This window comes from Dermacentor albipictus, chromosome 10 (genome assembly GCF_038994185.2).
Source record: "Dermacentor albipictus isolate Rhodes 1998 colony chromosome 10, USDA_Dalb.pri_finalv2, whole genome shotgun sequence".
Lineage (NCBI taxonomy): Eukaryota > Metazoa > Arthropoda > Arachnida > Ixodida > Ixodidae > Dermacentor > Dermacentor albipictus.
Window position 1 is genome coordinate 27,487,102 of NC_091830.1, and position 22,481 is coordinate 27,509,582.

Genomic DNA, 22,481 nt, shown 5'->3' on the forward strand with positions numbered 1-22,481 from the left:
GGAAATACTTTTTTTTTTCTTTGCGAGAAGTGCTATTGATCGACAACCCAAATTCAGTTGTACCCATGCGTTCATCACATCGTAAAATCCATACCGTTGAGGTCAGTCTATCTACGTTTCATCGTAATTTTTCGTAGTTTGATGGTTGGAAAGTGCCACTCAAGAACCGTTGTCGGCTTGCTGGCGTGCTTTCCGAATTGGCGGCTGGCGCTGCGGGCGTCCTTTAGTGACATGCTGCGACTTACCGGCTGCAGCTCGCAAAGAGGGCTCGCAATTTAATTTGTACATAAAGGGCAAGTAAAAATTAAATATATGATGTGCGTTGAAGTTGCTTTGAAGTGAAAATATGTAGACACGAGAAAAGATAAGGCAGCATAATTCAAGTGAGGCGCCGGTAGCGCAGGTGGCGCCACATGCAACGGTGCCTCCTCGCGCGTTTTTTTCAGGTAGCTCAAAACAATGAAACGCAATGTATGAAACGCAATGTATGGAACGCGAAACAAATCCACCACTAGTTGATAAAATAGGTACATTAGATTAAAAAAAAACAAGGACTTGGAGAGTATGTATTAACACAAAAAGGAGTCGTTGTTTTGCTGCCTTCGTTATTGTTTTATCTTCTGTTTCTTAATCATTTTTTTCGCTAACGGCGAAAACAAAACAAAAGAAAGAATAATAATGACTGCCGCCTTGAAACATAACGTAAAGAAAGAAGAAAATGCGCTGCCCAGTAATAGAAAGACAAAAGTTGTAGCAACTCCTTTTTTGAGGGAGTAATTCATTTTCCCATGTTTAAACTCCCTTTTCAAGCGTTCTCAAGTACTCCCCATATGAGTATAGGCTCACTCTTCCAAATAGAGTTATTGCTCTGTTTCTGGTTTACGATAACTCCCCATAGTGGAGTTAGATACAAGTGCTAATTACTCCCTCTCCTTAAAAAAGAAGTTGCCAGGACTCCTCTGACACTCCCTTTATTCATGATGGGTTCTATTCGCTATTTAGCCTTGAGTCCATTGAGCATGCGATATATTTATTAATTTATTTTATAATTTTATTTATACAGTTTCTATGTATACTCTAATGTTTGGCGAGGTTTCGTGCTGGCGTTTCCGTGACTGCCAACCAACCTCCCAATGAAACACGAAGCGCTGTGATTGACATCACTTCAATGAAAACGAAAATTGCTGTTGCAGTAAAGTACGAATATATACCTGAGTAAAGCTAGTGCACTTTCGGCAACCACATAATATGGAGCATACGAGCAAGTTATTTCATTTAGGTGTTTATACTGTCACCCATATTTTTCTTCTCATCGTTACATATCACGCCTGCTTTTTATTTTTCATTCCCTGCCCTCAGCACAGAATACTCGGCTAGAGTATCCTACCTCATGTCAAAATACGCTTTGCTTTTACATAGCGAGCTTTCAAAATAATCAGAGGATGCTAAGCACTTCTTATGGGTTGTGAATGCGAAAGCACAAACTTCCAATTGAACGGCACTGAACGGCCTTTCGAGTTTTGCACGGCGAATAATGTGCCATAGCAGTACGTGCTGCCGGAGTGACGTCCTGCGCGATGAGAGACCGAGGAAGCAGCAGCGCCCACAAAGGCCGGCAAGCGCGCACAGCAGCTAAACCCAGTGATGATTGGAGAGAGAGAGAGAGAGATACAGACCATGCGCCGACTTCCGAGAGCGAGAGGGATGCGGCATCGCAGCGATGCTCTCTCCCCTCACGCAACACCTGACGCGCTAACGGTGCAGCATCTTTCGTCCGCTCTGCTCCATCGAGGTGCACTCGTGACGTCACGTCACAGCCAATAGGAATTTAGCTACCGTTTCTCTGCTACAGACGTCGGCGGCTATTTCGCTCAATGGGCCATCTGCTGCTTTCTCATCAAAATAGCGCACCCGAGCGTACCCAAAACTCCACGCCTGACTTGCGTTCTTCCGTACGCCGGAGGTCCAGAAATCAGGTGGTTTATGCGCACAATGACTGCAATAATATAATATTGAAGAGCTAAACTAGCGAATAAAAGAGCAGAAAATAGTCAGGAGGGCAGTAATTAGCGTGATATAAGGTTGTTTCGTGAAGGAAGACGTACACATCACTATTGCTTACATCTAATACCGAGGCCCTCACAGGGAGTAATACCACAGCGCTTGAATTCTAAACATGTTTACGAAGTGGTGCTTCTAGAAGCCCTTTTCTTTGCGTAATAAAGCGGCAACACATTAAAAACATTATTCAATAGGTTCAATCGCCTGGCAAGATAGGCGTATACTGAGCGATATGCATGCTGATTTCCTTCGTTTCTGCTCCGCAACACGTTGCCCCGCTTGCATTACGTTACGGTCTACGTCTCAGCCAGCTGATCGCACGAGAGAACTTCCTTCTTTTCTTTTATTATCCAGACCCCACGCCGACGACCTTGCGCGCTACACAGGCGCACGCGCAAAGCAGACCCGCGCCCACTATAGGCCGAGGTCACCTCGTGTTTTCGCTGTTATCCTCTCTCACTTTCCTTTCTTTTTTTTTCGTCTCACTTTCCCTTCTGTTATCCGCCGTTCGCGGACAGTCAGCGTCTGCGGGAGTCGTGTTTACCATAGTAATGTTGGCAGGCACGTACCCAGGATTTTTTTTCGGGGGGGGGGGCCCACCACCTCCATCATCATCATCATCATCATCATCATCATCATCATCATCATCATCATCATCATCATCATCATCATCATCACATTCATCATCATCATCATCCTGTTTTATGTCCACTGCAGGACGAAGGCCTCTCCCTGCGATCTCCATTTACCCCTGTCCTGCGCCAACCGATTCCAACTAGCGCCCGCGAATTTCCTAATTTCATCGCTCCACTTAGTGTTTTGTCGTCCTCGATTGCGTTTTCCTTCTCTTGGTACCCATTCTGTAACCCTAATGGTCCAGCGGTTATCTAACCGGCGCATTACATGACCTGCCCAGCTGCATTTTTTCCTTTTGATGTCAATTAGAATATCGTCTATGCCCGTTCGCTCTCTGATCCAAACCGCTCTCTTTCTCTCTCTTAACGTCATGCCTAGCAATCGTCGTTCGATCTCTCTTTGCGCGGTCCTTAACTCATTCTCAAGTCTCTGCCCCATATGTCCGCACTGGCAAAATGCACTGATTGCACACCTTACTTTTCAATAATAATGGTAAGCTTCCAGTCAGGAGCTCGCAATGTCTGCCGTATGCGATCCAACCTATTTTTATTCTTCTGTGAATTTCCTGCTCATGATCAGGGTTCCCTGTGATTAATTGACCTAGGTAAACGTACTCCTTCACAGTCTCTAGTGGCCGACTGGCGATCCTGATCTCTTGTTCCTTTGCCCGGCTATTCATCATTATCGTCATCTTCTGCATATTAATATTCAACCCCACTCTTACACTCTCTCTGTTAAGGTCTCCAATCATTTGTTGTAACTCGTCTGCATTGTTGTTGAATAGAACAATGTCATCGGCAAACCGAAGGTTGCTGAGATATTTGCCGTCGATCTTTACTCCTAAGCCTTCCCAGTTTAATAGCTTGACTTCTTCTAAGCACGCAGTGAATAGCTTTGGAGAAATTGTGTCTCCCTGTCTGACCCATTTCCCTATAGGTATCTCCCTGCTTTTCTTGTGTAGAATTAAGGTAGCTGTAGAACCTCTGTATATATTCTTACGCGAAGGACGAGCCAGTAAGACGAGAAACTATTTACAAATTATATTTACAACAACGGTTGCAGCGCTGACCGGTCAGATTCACAGCGCGAGCCCAGTTCGTTCTTCCTCCTCTTTTCTGGAGTGATGGCGCCCACGCACCTCGTTCAAACAAACAAATACCAAACACATGTAGCAATATTTTTCAAGCTTTTCACGTAAGCGTTCTGTAGTCCTTGATTACGTAGTGCCTCTAGACTGCTGGTATCTCTACTGAATCATATGAATTTTCGTAATCTATATAAGCCACATAGAGAGGCTTATTGTACTCTGCAGATTTCGCGATAACCTAATTGATGATATGGATGTGATCCATTGTAAGGTATCTCTTCCTGAAGCCAGCCTGTTCCCTTGGTTGACAAAATCCAGTGTTGCCCTTATTCTATTGGACATTATTTTGGTAAATATATTATATAATACTGGGAGTAAGCTAATGGTCCTATAAGTTTTCAATTCTTTAACGTCTCCTTTTTTGTGGATTAGTATAATGTCTGCATTCTTCTAGTTTTCTGGGACCCTTGCAGTCGATATACACTTCGTATAAAGAGCCGCCAGTTTTCTAAGCAATATGTCTCCTCCATGTTTGATTAAATGGACTGTTATTCCACCTGCTCCTCCCGGTCTTCATCATTCCATGTCTTGCAGGGCCCTTCTGACTTCATCGCTAGTTATAGGAGAGTTTCCGTATCCTGTTCATTACTGTTTCTAAGTGAGGTATCGGGACTCCTCTGGGTACTGTATACAGGTCAGCTTAGAATTTTTCCGCTGCTTTTACTGTATCTTCGAGATTCCTTATGATATTATCCCTCTTATCCTTTAGTGCATACATCATGGTTTGTCCTATGCCAGGTTTCTTTTTTACTGATGTCAGGCCGCGTTCATTTTTTTACGGCTTCTTCAGTCTTTCACATGTTATAGTTTCGAATATCAGTTATTTTCCCCTTGTGGATCAGTTTGACAGTTCCGCGAATTGCGTAACGCTCTGCGGCCGCCAGTCCCATACAAACGCGTAGAGCGCAGGACTCTGCGATTCTAGACGCACTGCGCTCACCGAGAAAGGTTAGAAAAACACCCACATAAGCACAGCAGAGAAGTGGCTGCGTGAGGCGGTTCGACCGATAACTGTAGAAGCGTCATTCAAAGCAAGTAATTTTTCTCCACTTCCGACGGCGTTTTCTCTACTTCCTTTTTAAATAAAAAGATGTTGATCCATAAATATTCTCATAAACAACGGTTAACATTTTTATTATTCGCTTTTGCTTGCAGTTTGGTTGTTGCGCGTTGGCTCTCTCCCTTAGTAGATCGCTTAATTTCTCAACTCCTTGCGATTTCTGTTTCCGGTTTCCAATTTTGCACGAAAAGTGCGATACAATTAAGGAAAAACAGACGAGGTAACTGGCGACAGTCATCTTGCTTATGGGTTTAAGGGTTATGGCAGGGTTTCATGATGGACGCTCTTTCACATCATTTTATTTCCCACCTTATCTAACCCATATCACGTGTATGTGGTTCCGCGTATCGGCCAGTCGCGGCGAGCCGTAACTCAAGGAAATAATGAAGCAAAGGGAAAAGTTAAACGCAATTGGTGTTTTCTCCGGCCGCAACTCGTTCCATGAGAGTACATACCAGCTGAGTAACAGCCGCATCCCTCTCCTGGTCCCAGGATCAGCCTAAACAAAGAAGGTTGATCTAACAAAAGCAACAGCTATGCGCGTGACGGTTGAATAGATGGTGACAACTGAGCGCATCTCGAGTTAATCGCGCGGGTGCGGAATCTATGAGAAAACTGTCCTTCACATTACAAGAAATGCCGATAACTACCGCCATCTAAAAGGAGTGAAAAGGGCAGCATAAGGCTGACCGATGAACAGCTGCCAAGTCTCAACATTAATCTGGCGGTGCTTTAGGAATGTGTGAGGAGTGGTGGCGTGGGCGGATAGGGGGGGGGGGGGGGTATCCCACTTGATTTCGGGGGGGGGGCCCGGGCCCCCCCGGGCCCCCCCCCCCCCCTGGGTACGTGCCTGAATGTTGGCATCGGTTTCATTCCGAATAGCTTCCGCAGTTGGCTCCGCGGAAACCTTCGTATAACGAACTAGTGCTGTGGGCGTCTGACATCTCTGATGTCTCTTCGTTAGCTTCTCCGTTGCCGAGGTGGCATGGGAAACAGACGGTGCAAGTCACCTTTGCTTTTGTAGGGCTATAGTATAAAAAGCGACATGTTGTCTGACATTGATGGAGCAGGTTTCCTTTTCCACTCACATGCCTAGCACGCTACTACAGATGATGCGGATGGCGTATGAGGTGTCCGGTGTACATTTGGAAAAAAAGTGCGTTTGGGGTGACATGTGCGAAAGTCAAACTTAACCTGATGGTCTAGTCACGGCCAGTGTTTCCTGGCCAGTCAGTCTGCCAGCCAAACTGTGAGAAATGTAATATACATTCTTCTTGCCCTTGATTTATTTTTAATTGCAACTTACTACCCCGTGTTCGCCTGCGATCTGCTATATGCTGAAGTGTTTCACCTCACACATCATTCTTTATTCATTTAACGATTTAAGGTCGTGGGGCAGCCAATGACGTAATGTGCTTGTCGCCAGCATTTCCTTTGCGCAATAAATTAATAAATCAATCATGCCTCTCAACCACCAATGGTCAGTCATAAGTGATCCATCTACATGCAACCAGCCAGCCAGGACGCCATTCAGTCATTCGTTCGGTCTGCCAGCCAGCCGCTTTTGTTTGAGTGTACGTCCTCAGCGGAAGCATAAGGGCCTGAACTCAAAACAAAACAGAGAACGGGTATAGTCATGACGGGTCGCATACTCCCAGCCAATTTATTAGTCGGCTGCCTAAAAAAAAAAAAAAAACAGACCTAATATACTTTGGTGGGTCGGTACAATTTTAATTTCATTGCACTTCGGTTCCAAGCCGCATGCTGAAAACTTTTGCAAATGTAATGTATCAGTGTTCCACATAAAAGTACGTGTGGATTGAACTTCTTAGTTTTCAACTTCGCTTAACAATAAGTATGTGAAACTATATATATATATATTATAGATACTAAGTATATGTGTATGTGAAATACTTTTCTGTTAACAGTAATATTATATATATATAATATTACTGTTAACAGGAAAGTATTTCACATACACATATACTTAGTATCTATAACATTATTCCGCACACTTGTAACTGGAACCATGATTATTTTGGACAATTAACGTTCCACGTACTTAATCACGGTGCCAGTTACAGGTACGTTTGTGGAAGAATATTCCAACTCATTTCCCTCTGCCACGTCTTGTTAATAGCCAGGGCAGATGCTCCTAATTTGCGAGCTACCACAATACTTCCTTACCGAAAAATCACATATACTTCATAACTCCCATATCTAATAATCACCTATTAAACATACGGGATTCCATATATTAAGCAGCAGATTCTCTAATATGTCATATGGAGTATTGGATATGGAAGTGGCAGGACTTGTGTATTTCATTGTTGGTTCGATTTTTGTTGCTGTTGTGTTTTTTTTGTAGTTGAATTCACAGCATTGACAGTGCCTATATAAACTCGAGTTGATCTAACGCCTTCAGTTGTTTAATGTGGTTTAGACCGCGCACGTTCTTTCTTACTTTCCTGGCGTCCGTTTCTGTGGGCTCTGAATTCTCGAGCAACAGCTTCGCCCTCGTTGTGCCAAAATCTTCGTGGTTCCAATGAAACGCACTGGAAATCTTCGGGTTATCGAACGCGTCAAAAGTGCCGATTTCGCTATAACGAGTACCCGTCGTGTCTTTTTCCCTAACTGTCCATAATGAAAAGGAGAAGAAAGGGACTGGAACACAAACCTATTCATTCGACTCACATTCCAGCATATATTAAATGCGCTTGGCTTCACCGAAAGCACCAACCGCTTCGACATTGAAGCGGCTTAATCGTATTCCCATCTGTGCGGCAAACACGGAAGCTCGCGGACAGAAAAATATTCGGTTGCGATGTCTGCTTCTTGACGCGAACGTGTCTCGACCGCAAAATGAGCTCGTGCTCTCTACGTGCCAACGAATTCGTCGCACAGCGCACCGCGGTCACGTGACCATATCCCGCGTGCCGGTTTTACTTAGTACTATTCCGCAAAGACGCAACCAAGGGCGGAGAAAAGCTTAAGGACTGGAAGGAGCGTCACTTGCAGCTAGTTTATTGGAAACAGACGGAGTCACATTTAGAGGAGAAGGTGGCCATGTGCGCAAGTACGTTTGCGCACGATGCTCACAGTTTGCATTGTTATCCAATCATGCAGTGAAGAAAATGGCGTTCAGTGCTGCGTAAAGCCACCGACGTATACATCTCTGACACAAACACCACCTTTCGTGAGGATGAAATAAGCCTCCACATAAATTCCCATGCCAAGGCATGTTTGCGTTTACCAAGAATGATGTCTGTGAAGAATAAGATTAAAGCACATTTACCTCAGGACTGCGATTCCTGCACGTGTGAGCCAGATCTTTTCCATATCCACATTTTTCGTAAAAGCAAACATTCCTTGGCACGGGAATTAATGGAGGTCTATTTCATCAAGATGAAATAATCGAACAATATACCCCGTTGACAAAATGTCCCTCTCAGTAAGGCAAACGTTCCTTGGCACGGGAATTAATGGAGGTCTATTTCATCAAGATGAAATAATCGAACAATATATCCCGTTGACAAAATGTCCCTCTCGGTAAGGCAAACGTTCCTTGGCACGGGAATAAATGGAGGTCTATTTCATCAAGATGAAATAATCCAACAATATATCCCGTTGACAAAATGTCCCTCTCAGTAAGGAAAGCTTTCCGTCTGGCCTGTGCGTGGGACTGTTTGTCGCAGTCGGAACCGATAAGCTGCGAATGCAAAAAATGTTTCAGGAATTGCGACATAGGCTACCCATTAGCATCGTGGATTTATTTATTCATTTATTCATTTATTTATCGACAGTTGGTTGGTCATTTAGTCGGACGCCTGTGAGACGCCCTGCAGTGATGGCATCGAGATTATGTTAGGGTGCACGTCATCAAATTCCGCCATAGCATCCAGTTTTGGATTGGTAGCATTGGGAGCCAATCAGAAAGGCCGTAGTAGCCCTCTGCGCCAATCAGCGCTGATCAGATGGCGGATTCGACAATATCCAGAATGTAACAACCGTGATTGATTGATTGATTGATTGAATGCGAATCGCTGCAGTAATGGCCTTCGGAATAATATCTGCCACGTGTGGTTGCCATAAAACCGCAGCTCAAGGACTTTTCGCATTTTTTGCCTCCATCGGAATGCGACAGCTGCAGCCGCCGGTAATCGAACCTAGCGGTAAAAACGTAATAGCCACTTAAGCGCAATCTTAATTAATTAAAATCCTTACATTTTACTTACCACAAGCACAATCTTATTATGAGGCACGCCACCGTGGGGCACTAAGGAACGATGTGAACCACCCGGGGGTTCCTCAACGTGCATCCCATACGGTACGCAATTAAACATTTTGTGGTCAAGTTCTACCGGACTGCGGCCACCGTGGACAGGATCGAACCCGCTTCCTCGAGCTCGGCAGGGCAATGTCATAGCCACTGAGTTGGACACTGAGTTACCGCGGTTCGTTGATGAAGACGTTAACGCAAGCTAAATGAAATGTTCAAGCACCCCAGTCGCCATAATATAGAAATTAAAGAAAGAAAGAAGATAAAGGAAAAGCGTGCTTGAATTCTCGCATAATGATCTTATTCCCCAAATGTGCTCGCAACAAAGTTTCCGTTTTATCTTTCTTAGTCTTCAATTATATTTCCTTTCTTTTTTCTTGCTTTGACAGCCGCTTCTATTGCCATGGTCGGGCATTCGCTTCACAACATAACGATCTAGAAGAATGGAATGACCGCGAGCCCATAAGCGAAGGCAGCTGTCTACGCGGAAGTGGTCTCGTTGCGCCTAATTTTACCGCCGTAGGCGCGAAGTCTATTTATAGCCGTCAGCAGTGGACGGCAACCGAGTTTGCACACCGGCCTGGCGACCGACCATTAGTAAATGCTGATGATCTCGAAGAGAGAACGCAAGTGGTCAGTGTGCTTCCGTAAACGTATACACGGCGCAATTGGCGATGGAGAAAATGAAAGAATTGGTACTAATTTTCAGTTCGCATTGAGAAAATTTTCTCCTTAATCATTCCTTTCGTGAAAGAAACTTTATTTCTTTATTTAACTTTCCTTCGTGTCCCTTGAAAGTGTTGATTTCAGTGGATGAAGATAACCTAAATATTATTTTATATTTATTTATTTATTTGAGGACTCAGTATGACTGCATTTCAACTTGACAATTATGGTCCACTATAGCGAGAACAGCTTTCAGCAGAATAAAGTGACGAGTTGGTTGGCGCGTATTAAACCTCGTCGCAAGCACGGAGACGTCTGTAGCTAACCTTTGTTTGTTGAACTGATAATAAACTGAAACTGACGCAAGAGAGAGCCAAGAGGTTCGCTCCATAATTATCCGAAGAGAGACAGAAGCATGCACGGCGAAGCCATGACCATCGTCTTTCTAAGTGTCATGGCTGCACAGCTGTTCTGAGACTCGTCAACTACGTTGCGCGAGTGCACATATGCCCTCAAGCAGTGCAAGTACGGCCTGCGACTACAATACCGCGGAAGGTGCCAAAGAAAGATGTGTACGCTTTACAGGAAGACCTACAGCAAAACCCACCTCCGCAGCGCGCAGCCACTGCGGCCAACTTTGACCTAAGCCTCAAAACATCTCACGGCCAAGTATTCGTAGCACAGTTGCGACTTTCTTTCGATTAATTAAATGAGGAAGGGAGGGGCGCGCACGCCCAGCCTCCCCACTACCAAAAATTCGATGCTCCGTCAATCCCAGCTGTGGGGAAAGAGGCGGACGTCAGCCACCATTGGTGCTATGAGGCCTCAGTCCGGGGAGCCAACCTTCGGGATCGTCGGCGGTCCCAGCATCAGGTAAGTTTCGAAGGAATCTCGGCCACCCGGCCGTGCACCTCAGACAGGCCGGCCACAACACGTTCCCCGGTGGGTCGCAGACCTTGTGCGTTGTTTCTGACGAGACGCGTCGTGATTCTGGAACTCGAAGTAGCGACTCCTGTTGGGTGTCCAAAATTTCCGGAGAAGTGTTAGTACAGCTGTCCCTGTGCTTTAGAGAATGCTTATAGAAGCGACATTTATTTTGGTTTGGTACGATTTCGCGATGTCTATCCGCTCGACTGCTGCCCTCATCGAAGAGCAGCGCGTTATTGTTTCGCCACAGCTGTGTTCCTGTATTATTTACGGCCGGGGCTGACTGCAGAATGGGCTTCTAGGCGGAGAGGAGCGAGCTCGCCCTGTTAAATCATCCCGCGTAATCGGAAGGAAGAATGCGCTGCGGCGAATCAGCGGGTTTTGTGCCGCCGAGCACGAAGTCGCGGTTTGGACTCCCGGTCGCGGTGGGCCCCATTCCTACAGGGACTTTTCACACCACGATATCCCGTGGCCGCCGCCATATTTGATCACGTGGTGTCGCGTCCGCTGCTTGCTCCAGCCGGCCTCCGCTGCCTTCGTTTACAACGGTGGCGCACGACGCTGCTGCGGCATAGCGAGCCGCTTCATAAAATGGCTGCGTCAACGGCACGAAACTTTGACCAAAACTTCAGGAGGCATGCAAATGCCGCCGGAGAGCTTCATGTTAGGCTGGTTAGTTTCGATTTTGAGGAGTGGCTTTCTTTAGCTCCACAAATGAAACAATGACTACTTTCGGTTCGTCTGTATCTTTTTTTTTTTCCGAACTGTGGCCCTGAGAGCCGTGGCTCAGCATGCAGATTTCATATATCCATCCGTCCGAGCTCATTACGCCTTTTTTTTAAATGCTACGAACACTGTTGTGCGGTGCGCGTATTCTAGAAGGCACGACTAGAAATCATTTACCAAGACACAGTGATACCTGAGTTTCCAGCCGTTGAATTAAATCAGAATGACTGTCATTCACCCCTCATTAGTCTTTCCTTTCTTGTTAATGGCTAGGAAGCCACAGGTTGTCATGTTTTATGGTCATTAACGCTTTATGGTGCGACGTCATTAATTACATTATATAATCACTCGTGATCGTGTGAATCATGCAAGATTTGTTTATGCCGCGCTTCGAGCTTAATACATCGAAGTTTTGAACTGTTGTAGCTTGCAAAAAAGTCATAATATCGTTCGTCACTCGTTTACACTGAGGCTAGTGACAAAACACCTAGCTTCGAACATTCTTATGAAGCATATTTAAATCACTCGTTGTCATTGGCATTGGTGAGCATGTTATCCAACAAATTCATCCATATATATATATAACTGTGTGTCTTATGTTTTCTATCTCTTTCTTGCACTCCCCATTCCCCTCCCCACGTGTAGGGTAGCAAACTGGACTCAGTCTGGTTAACCTCCCTGCCTTTCCTTCTTACCTTCTAACACTCTCTGTCTCTCTCTCTGAGTTTCAGTAAATGGAACTTGTCATTACTGGTGACCAGAAACGTAACATATACAGGCGCGAGCGATCGGGTATTCTAAACTTGCGGTGCTATCCGGACATAACAATTTCCGGGAACGCTGCCTTTTGTCGAAAATAATCGTAGTTGTTTTTTTATTTTTTTTTGCCGCTACAGCAATACTTTGGTTTGATTGCCATGGCAGTTCGACAACTTATTTCGAGGTTGTGGCTCAAGGAAAACAAGAACGACGAAAACGTGGGAAGAGAGTATAGCTACAGTAAATTAGAGTTAGCAGAACGCCAAACCAGAGTGCTGTACCCTTTAACGACGCTTGTTCATTTTGGTCACATGATGAGACTCTCCACTGCTTGACTCAGTCGGCTTCCGCTGCCTCTGTTTACAATGGCAGCGCACAACGCCGGTTCGGTAGAGCAAGCTGCGGTTTTGGTCCTTGTCGCCGAAATGTGGTTGCAGTTAACCCCTTAGCGTTATATGTAAGCCCTTTGTCCGCAAGGCGTACACGTCACGATCACCCAAATTCATTTACCCCCTATTTTACCAGGGCAAATATTTACAATTTTTTTTCTTCTATCGAACAGTATCGAAGTGGAACTGCCGATCTACAACGTATTACTTTCCAAGCGAAGCGCTTTTCCCGTGTTCCTTCTTGTATATTTAGGTGCTTAAATTATGGGGTTTTACGTGCCAAACCCAACCCAGGTTTCATTTAATGACAGCGACTGTTATCAGAGTGTCAGCGCCATCAAATTAGCCCTCCACCTTCTTTGTCTCACTCGCCCTTGAACATTCGGTCGAGTATGGCCGTTTCATAACATTACAATACAATTTTCCTGACTTGCGTAACTCCACTTTTCTTCATTCAGCATACGCTTTCGGTATTATGCTTTGGAACCTTTTCTTTTTATATTTTCACCTGTATCGTTTTGACGCTTATCATTTTATGACGAGTTTTCTAATATATGCGCCCCCCCCTTATGTAATGTACGTCGCACTGTGGCCTTGAAGGGTATAATAAACGAAAAACAATAAGAGTTTGCATATGCCATTCACACTCAAGGCTATACATTCACATCCTTTTTGTAACGGCGGATTTAGCGTGTGTTCGCAGCCGCAGCTGAACCACGCCTTGCTTTTGGACCAAGCCGCAAGACAACTTGCCTTGTTGTTAAGCTGAACTCACAGAGAGAGAGAGAGAGAGAGAGAGAGAAAGAGAGAGAGAGAGCATCAGACGCGGTGGTGCGTGGAGGTCGGCCGAAGTCGTCGGGGCTTGTTCCCCCGAACGTACGTGTCGTGACTTTCTAGCATATGCCGATGGTTCCGCCTGGTCACCGCATGGCGAGACCGCTTGGTTTACCGCCGTTCGCGGTCGCATTCGCTGATCTGCTTCAACTTCCTGACTGACGGAAAGTGAGAGGGAGAAATAGAGATTCGTTGACAGAGAAGATGCCTGCTGAGTGTACAGTAACTTTCGAGTGCGCGGCTGGCACCTGAACATTGGTCAGCAGTTTGGGGAAGGAGTTGGAGGGACGGAAAGAGGACAGAGATACGATAACGGCAGACTGCCACCGAAACTTCCTGACTGTCGATAGATCGGCGCGTGTTTGTGCGTGTGAGTGTTAGGGTGGCGGCCGTTGTGGTAGATGCGTAGAAGACTTCACCGGAGAGAGACCGACGCGGCGCGCCTCCAATTAGGTAAAGAGGAAGTGTCGATACGTGTGGTTTGACTTGGGAAGGGGGGAGTGGAGCCAAATCTACCTCACAAGCACTTTTCACAAACAGTTTTGTGCTCTGGTTGGCGCTTTTCAGAAATAGATTATTGTTGATTCACTGAGCACATTATTGCGACATCAGTGCATCATGCTTGAAAGGAGATTACAGTTTACAAATTCTTGCACATCGCCGTTGTATCGCCAGCCTACCATTTTTCAACAATTTTTTTTACACTGCCTCTAGGCGTAATAAGAGTACGCTTCATCAGTGGTGCAAATATCATTTCTCGCAGATTATTAAGTGTCGCTCGCCTCCGCTGCGCGTACTATCATATCTTTCTTTTTCCTTGCGTAGTTGTACATATCGGAACGACCTTCCCTAGGAGGCTGCTATCACCCGTTCATCTGCATTCACGCGAGAACTACCCGCGCTTCTTGTACCCTAAATAAGATTCATACCTTAAAGAACTGTTGTACCACCCCTTATTTACTGCTGCTCGCTACTGGGGTCCTTAAGTGGAGTATTTATTGGGGTCTCTAAGTGAAAGTGAAAGTGAAGCGCATTCTGGACTTGGGAAAAATGCGAAGTTCTGAGTTGTCCAAGAAGATGAAAGAGCGCGTTTAGTTAGCGTGTGCCCTAGAGCACTGAGTACCGCCGTGTCCTCGAGTGTCAAGGAGGCACTGGATATAATTGAAAGCAGAGGGTACTCATGAAAATGGAACTTGTTTACTATGTATACATTCAGAAATGAAAAAGGTCTCGGCGTCCATAGTATCGAAGCAGGACGCCGGTCTACGAAGGAAAGCGTTCAGAAGCACAAGGAGTACTTAAGGGAGTTCTATAGTATATGGACGTGGCCCTCATGATTCAAGGAGGCTTGGCAGATAGAAAATAGAAAATCCGGGAGCCTTGAGCAGATTTATGCATACAGTGTCTGAGTGAAAGGTCCGGACAGAGAATGGTCTCGGGCGCGTTGGAAGGCCGGGCCCGCATCTTGATAGTGCTTTTACACTAGGATTTTGTAGAGAACAAACGCCAACCAAAACTTATGTTGAACATGCTGTTAGGGGAAGTGGGCAAAGCGCACGTACAGAAGAAAAAATTTGTAGATGCAGCTCCAGAAGTCTAACAGCATTCACAAACTCCAATGTAGAAGACAGCCTCAGGTGGCGTTTCAGACACAGAAATGCAAAGGCAAAATAATAATAATAATAATAATAATAATATATATATAAAAAAAGGAGAAACTAGCCAAGTTTTCTTAACTTATGGCCGACATAAGGCGTGTTTCTAGCGTCTGGGACAAAAGTCATAACAAACATTTGAACTTTTGTCTGAATGACTAGACGACGCTTATAATTGATCAAGATTGGCGCTCCTTCAAAGAGCTTCGGAACGCAGGAAAGTGCCATCAGGTGTTCCGACGCTTGGGGGAAGTTTTTAACGAGGAAAAAGGGCGTTTATTCGTTCCGGCAACATCTCGGCAAAGTCGCGTGTCAAGGTCATGAGGTCTGCAGCCCTCAGCCAGTTTTACATCTTCGGGTGCCGAAGACGTAACAACGTTTACATTCTCCCCATGATTCTCCACGACTTCGATGACGTCATGGTTGGCTGCACACTTTTCTTCCCTCTAGAAAAGCCTTCTTGCTGGCCGGACGCTAATTGACCTTGGCTGTATTCTTTTACCGTTTTACCGAAGCCCCTTGCGTGGTGGTTCGTGCGTCTCCGAGGAACGATTACACACCTGTAGCCGCAGCCGTGGGGTGTGTCCTCCTCACTCACTCACGCTACCAGCTGTCGAGCCGAGAGGAAAGTGATGCTTTTTTGTCCTCGATATCTGACCTGTCTGCGTTAGCTCGCCTCGTGTTTTTATCTTTTCCGGCCTGCCAGTGGCGTCAAGTCGAGCCGATTCATGTCGTCGTAGTCAACGGTGCATGCGCAGAGCGTCGACCAGAATGGTGTCACCGGCCACAGCTATATCTCGTCTCCTCCCGAGTCTTCTGTTGGGAACCGTGAGAACGGCGCTGGATTTCCCGTCCGAGCTTGCAAATTTCTACACCGGGGCGGATCCGGACCGATGCACCGGAATCGTGAGTACAGATGCGTTTCAGCGGGCACTGCTTTAGACAAATGCTTCTGATAAGTTGTTTTGTATAGTAATGTGTGCACTGGTTAAATACTTTCATTGCCCTGAACTGATTTGAAACTGAGCTCGGCGAAATCTCACCGTCGCCATACTGTCCCGAGTGCGACGGCGCCTGCACCACCATGCCCGCCGATCCCGGTAGCGCACACGCGACCCGCGCGCCACGTGTTGCATGTCACGTGATCTGCTGCGGGTGCAGGGGCGAGCACGCGAGTGCGAGGCGACAAGGCTTGACGCGCTATAGCTGTCTTGCTGCGCGTCGAACACGGCTCTCAGTTTTGGAGGTCACGTGATCAGCTGAGTCTTGGAGTCGGGGCACAGTTGAAGTGATGAAGTGAGCGGCAGCACTGAACGTTCGACTTTGGACAAACAGGCCCGCTCCACGTACGCTACCGGCAGGGGCGTAGCCAGGGGGGGGGCTTATGGGGCTTCAGCCCCCCCCCCCCCCGAAACTTTTTCGTGCTGTCCATGCACCGCCGACCAAAGCGACCCCCGGCGCCGGAAATCACTCTGGATTTTGTCTAGAATGTCTAGAATGTATACTTAAATATTTTGTTGCGAGGTTTTGTGTACACATGCAGCGAACTTTGTTTCCAGTGACACTTTTTTGTCCTTTATCAAGCCGTATTTTTGCATTTGTATATCCCATTGTATCTTTGCATTTCTAATGTACGAGGGCGAGTCAAATGAAAGTGCGCCTGCCCTAACCGCGCAATAATGGTTCGGTTCATTATCTGCGAGGCATGCGCGTAGGAGAACGGCATGTCTTATTTGCAAAAGTGACACGCAGGTGGGAAGATAAATATTTTTTAATGCTCTCATACACTGGGTTGAATATGGTTGCGTCACATAATGGACACTTCAAAAGTTGAACAGCTCGGTGTCGCGAAGTTTTTGACAGCTAAAGGTGTTTCCAAAACAGAAATTAATCGCCGTATGGCTGCCTTTTACGTCGAACACGGCATTTAATTGACCCTTGCGAAGTGTTGGAGTAAACGGTTTAAAGGACGTTGTAAAGACATTTAAAGACCGGGCCAAAACAATCGTGCAATCACCCCCCACACAATTTCAAAGGTTCATGAGCTGATGAAACAAGAACGGAGGATAAGCATCGATGAACTGGCAGACCGTCTGAACATCAGTCACGGTTCGGTTCACGCCATAATTCATGAGCTTCTTGGTTATTGGCTCTTTGGTGCGCAATGGATCCCCAAGATTTTGATACATCGCGAGAAGACGGAGAAGTTTCGCGCTGCCTTGACTCATCTGATCGGGTATCACAATGAGGATGACGACTTCTTGTTTGCAATTGTGATCGGGGATGAACCTTGGTGCCACTACTACGAGCCTGAAACACGACGGCAAAGCTTACAGTGGAAACATTCGAATTTGCCACGCCACAGAACGCAAAGGCCATCATTTCCGCTGGAAAGGTGTTGTTGACTTTTCTTTCGGCCGTCAGGGTCCATTACTGATAGAATTTGCTAAATCTTGAGAGGCTATCAATTGTTTCCGATATTGTGGAACGCCAGAAAGGCAGTGTGTTGCAATCAAGAACGAACAACGTGGAAAACTGACGAATGGGGTTATCTTGTTCCACGACAATGCCTGTCCCCACGTCGCTTATGTGGTTAATACAAAACTGGCAAAGTTCAAGTGGGAAACTCTGCAGCATCCGCCATACAGCTCAGACCTGTCACCTTGCGACTTCTACATTTTGGGGCAACCGAAAAAACAGCTCAAGGGAACCAGATACAGACTTTTTGAGGCAGCAACCCAAGGAGTTTTGTAAGACGGGAATCACGCGACTCGTTAGTCAATGGGACAAATGTCTAAATTCTCATGGAGACTACTTTTAAATAAAGTACTCCGTTGTTGGCCCACATTCATTTGACTTGCCCTCGTATATCATGCAGAATTCCTGCTTTTTATACGTGCCCTCTGTTGCGACTATGATTTCGGTGCAATTACTCACGACACACGACCGCTGACAGCTGCTTTTGCGTAATAGATTAACACAAATTACAGCGTCATTGAGATTTTTCACTGGCCATTGCATATATACAAGAATGTAAGCACGGTTCTTGAATGACGAAGTTTCATTAACATATTTGTCCTCAACTTGTTCAGTTCATTGCCTTCTAATTTTTCATATCAGTGGCATGCACTGCTTTCCTGGTTTCGAACTGATATAGTTCTAAAGTTCGTGTGATATTTTCTTTACTTAGATAGACAAAAATATGGAAGCATTGATATCAGTTACTTTGGGCAAAATTTTTGGCACATACGAGTATATTCTTTTATGAAAAAATACGTATTTTATTGTTTTGACTGTTCGTAGCGTTCAAGAATTCGTTTGCAGCATCTTTGGCAATGACAATGCAGTTATTATTCATGGACTTGATCCCTTGAGAACTTGTTTAAGAGGAAGCTTTAGCTCGAGCCCAATCCGACGCGGCCTATTCAAATACTTGTAAAACGCAGAAACGCTTTTCTTAGATGATCCTGCTAATCGCTTTTATTGAAGTTTGTTGCATTTGAGATAGAAAGTTCAATCCTAGTTCTGTTGGAAACACAACTTCGATTTAGGGCCTGAATTTTGTTTAAAATATTTTGAAAATTTTGAAAGTTTGAAAAAATAGAAGCACGACGTTTACAAACGAATAGCTATGCATGAAGAAGAGGCATTGCGGTTCTGTAAACGGCATCTACTATAACAGTAAAAGCGGACAAGTTTGCTTTGTCAATTTGTATCTTACGTGAATTGGTTACGTTGTGTACAAGGGTTCTGCGCAAGCCGTATTTCCACAATACTATTTTTTTTTGAGATTCATGTGTAACATATCCATTTTGTCCGCTGTAGATGTACTATTAGATGCAATTCACAGAATTGTGATATCATTTTTCATTGTTGAATCACGGAGTGTTAAACTTGATAGTTTCGTTTTCTGAAAAGTTTCGATTTGGCCAATTTTTAATAAATAATTGACCACCTAAATGAAAAATCCGAAACCAGTAGTCACTAGAATTAAACTTGTTCTTTTAAATGCAACAATCTTCCACAAATTTGGTGAAGTGGTTGCAGGGAAAAACGAATTCCCCTTCTACATGTATTTAAATAGGAGTACCCGAGCTAAAGCTTCCTCGAACAAAATTTCTGGCTACGCCACTGGCCCCATGTATATATATATATATATATATATATATACGGAGAACGAAGACTGTGCAGCGGCCATTCCTGTTGTTCGTAGCCTGCCGTTGCTGCTCTCGCATGCCTAAATTAACCCCTTTTCTCCGTGCTTAATGTAACAATATATATATATATATATATATATATATATATATATATATATATATATATATATATATATATATATATATATATATATATATATATGGGGCCAGTGGCGTAGCCCCCCCCGAACAAAATTTCTGGCTACGCCACTGGCTACCGGCACTACTCGTCTCCAGAGCGTAGTGACCGCAAGCGCTCACGGTCATCGAGAAAACTCAGTTCACGTGCGTCTCTGAGCGCATGACATCAAGCGTGTTTAATTAGAAAACGATTGTTTTCTGCAAACCACCAGGCTTACTTCGCAGGCCGCGCCGCCATATTATAGTAGTCTGATATAAATTCCTATCGCGGTCAGTGCTTCACCCTTCGGATGCACCAGTGACTTTTCCCGTCACTCTTATAGGCCATCGACTATCCCTTCGGTCGGGTACAAGTCCACTTATTTCTCTTAAATTGACATAAAGATCAGCGTGAAATCGCCTCTCCCCCCTTACACGTGCAACTGAAACCATTTTCAAGTATACGGGACATACCTAAACATGCTTACCGCTAGATATACTTAAACATACAAAGTATGCGGGACTTCGAATACTTAATCATGGTTCCAGGTACATTTGTGTGGAACTGTCTTTCAGGTAATACGTACAGTCATGCGGAACTCTGTTTCGGTAACAGTGCATGACTATTTCATTGAAACATAGCTTCAAATGTTTGTGGCTACGTGAATTTAAAAAGTACGAATTTATTAAAAATGGAACGCTATTCCATTAAAGTAAATAAAAAAAATGCCCATATTTTCCCCTTATAGCTAGAACTTAAGTGCGACGAGATCTAGAGAGCACGTCCTCGGCCCTCCACTCGGCAGCTTCTCAGCGTTTTGTCAGCTCACTCGAACCGACCTGCATGTTTCACGCTTCCGCGCCTCGGCCACGCGATTGGAAACGTCGATGCTTTTTCTCGTCGTGAGGAAACGGCATGTTTCGACATCTACACCGGTAGCTACACGCGCCGATACGGGCGGCCACTTGCATAAATTTGCCCGCGAACGTTTCGCTGAAATGCCTTCGTGTCGCAGCACCGACTCCGCCACCCAAATCACGCCGTGTTCCGTTCTGTTTGCCCCGGTCGGGGATCTCATCGGCAAGCGACCCCGAGAGAGGAAAGTGTGTCAGCCGCTGACCCTGAAGCCCTCGCGCGCGCGTCGAACTGGGTGGGTGCGTTTACGGAAACGCTATTTTAAATGTTTAATACGTGTGAATGCGCCGAATGAGGAGTGCACGCGAAAGTGCTCACTTTTCTTTTATACGTGCGAGTGTGGGGTGCGCACGTGTGCAAAAGGACAGAAAGTTGGGCGAGTTGGTACGGTAACACGATCTTGGATTGTAGCGCGAAGTCACACGGACAAAGACTAGAAGCAGCACGTCAGCACGTCGTAGCGCTCGTCCTGTCTGTGTCTGCTTTTAGTCTGCGTCTGTGTCACTTCGCGCTACAATCCAAGATCATGTGCACGTGTGCATGTGCCCCTGTGTGTGACGCACTGTCTTGTTGATGATGCAGCTCATGAGACAAGTCGTAACCACAAGTGAGACACCAAAGAGTAAACCTTAGCCAGCAAGTCATTCTTTTACAAGAGAAGCCTATAAGAGGGACACCAAAGAGTAAAGCTTAGTCAGTAAATCATTCTCTTACAAGCTTGCTCTCATCACTACTTTTGCGATGAGGAGGGGTTTTGGTACGGCAGAAAAGAGGCAAAAACGAAACACCGTCTCCGTTTAATACAGCCGACACAAGAGAAACGAAACAGAATAGTCTTGTAAGCTGTACCAGGGACGCAGCCGCAGCGGGGTTCGGGAAAAGTCTTGTATACGTGCTGCAGAAGGAGTATCGGCACTAGGGTGCACAAAGAAATTATGCAGCCCAATAAATAATCACACCAGTCGTTGTGATGTGAACTTCTCCTCTTGTCCTTTGTGTTTTTGACTGGTTTTTTCGTTCAAGTATGTACCAACTGGCCGAGATTTCAACCCTTCTGCAAATAAAGAAGTTACGTTTATTCACGCATTAGAATGCTTATTATGTTACAGCTAGTGGGGGGTCTTACGGTCCAATTTTGTAATCCTTCTCACCCGTTTGTTTTGCGTAAGGTGTTTCTTGGACACTAGGGTACAGAAATGGCGTTTCTACCCGTGGTGACCGAGACTGCCCGGTGTCGTTCGAGTCCACCACGGCATACATGATTGGGCCTCCTGCACTTGCACACCTTATGCAAGCGGACACGTTCCGCCGTGGTCAAAGGTGGTAGGGTATGCCTCTGTCTTGCTCCACGAGCCTCTTCACGTCGTTTCCGGACCGTATACGTATAGAACACAGGAGCGCCATAAACAAAAACAAGGGTGAAATTTTAGCAAAATACCATACACTTGTTGGCCTTATAGCTCCTGGTGAGCACAGGCTTGAATTTGATAGATTATACCTTATGTGGCTCACTGAGCTGTCAAACGCGACCGCTAGCTGCCATTCGGATCGACAGACGTGATGCCGAGCTGTGCCTACTTGAACGCCGAACGAGAGACTAACTTTCGCACCGATTGGGTCATGCCTGACGCGACAACAGCGCCCTCTGTGCCTGCAATACGTGCATGACGGAATAATAGCTGTTTTCCTATATACACAACGCTACAAAAGTAATGCGCGTGGGGTGGGGGGTGGGGAGTGGGTACAGTTGCGAAAATGTATGATACAATTGTAAAACATGATTTTATTACACGCTGTCTTAGCAAGCGACCCTCTCATCGACCGATTTAAAAATACGTTCCGTGTCAAAAATGTTGGGGTGCTCTATATGCGGACGCTATTAAGAACACGTTATCAGCCACTCTACGAAGTAGATCACACATTTTTTTGGATCCTTTTAATTTCATAAATATCTCACATTAATTGTGCATCCGCAAGTCTCAGTAAGAGAAATAATTCCATTGTGGAAACTGCGTTCTAGGAAACGTCCGATGCAGCAGTATTCGAATTCCGGTCTCTTTAATCCGTGGTGACGTAGTGGCCATGACGTCGCGCTGCTAAGCCCAACGGC

At 45.5% G+C, this 22,481-nt stretch overlaps 1 protein-coding gene and 1 non-coding gene across 2 annotated transcripts in view; one reads left to right on the forward strand and one right to left on the reverse strand.

The window, feature by feature from the left end:
• Positions 1-10,564: 10,564 nt before the first annotated feature.
• Positions 10,565-10,730, reverse strand: LOC139051140 (U1 spliceosomal RNA). Its single transcript, XR_011509261.1, has one exon. It is a non-coding gene; the product is annotated as a U1 spliceosomal RNA (small nuclear RNA).
• Positions 10,731-11,355: 625 nt separating this feature from the next.
• Positions 11,356-22,481, forward strand: part of LOC139050581 (gastric triacylglycerol lipase-like) — a 35,925-nt gene continuing 24,799 nt past the window's right edge. The window contains exons 1-2 of the mRNA XM_070527146.1: positions 11,356-11,448; positions 15,846-16,045. Coding sequence (XP_070383247.1) covers positions 15,890-16,045 — 156 coding nt within the window. The 5' untranslated portion in view covers positions 11,356-11,448; positions 15,846-15,889. The remainder of the gene's footprint in view (positions 11,449-15,845; positions 16,046-22,481) is intronic.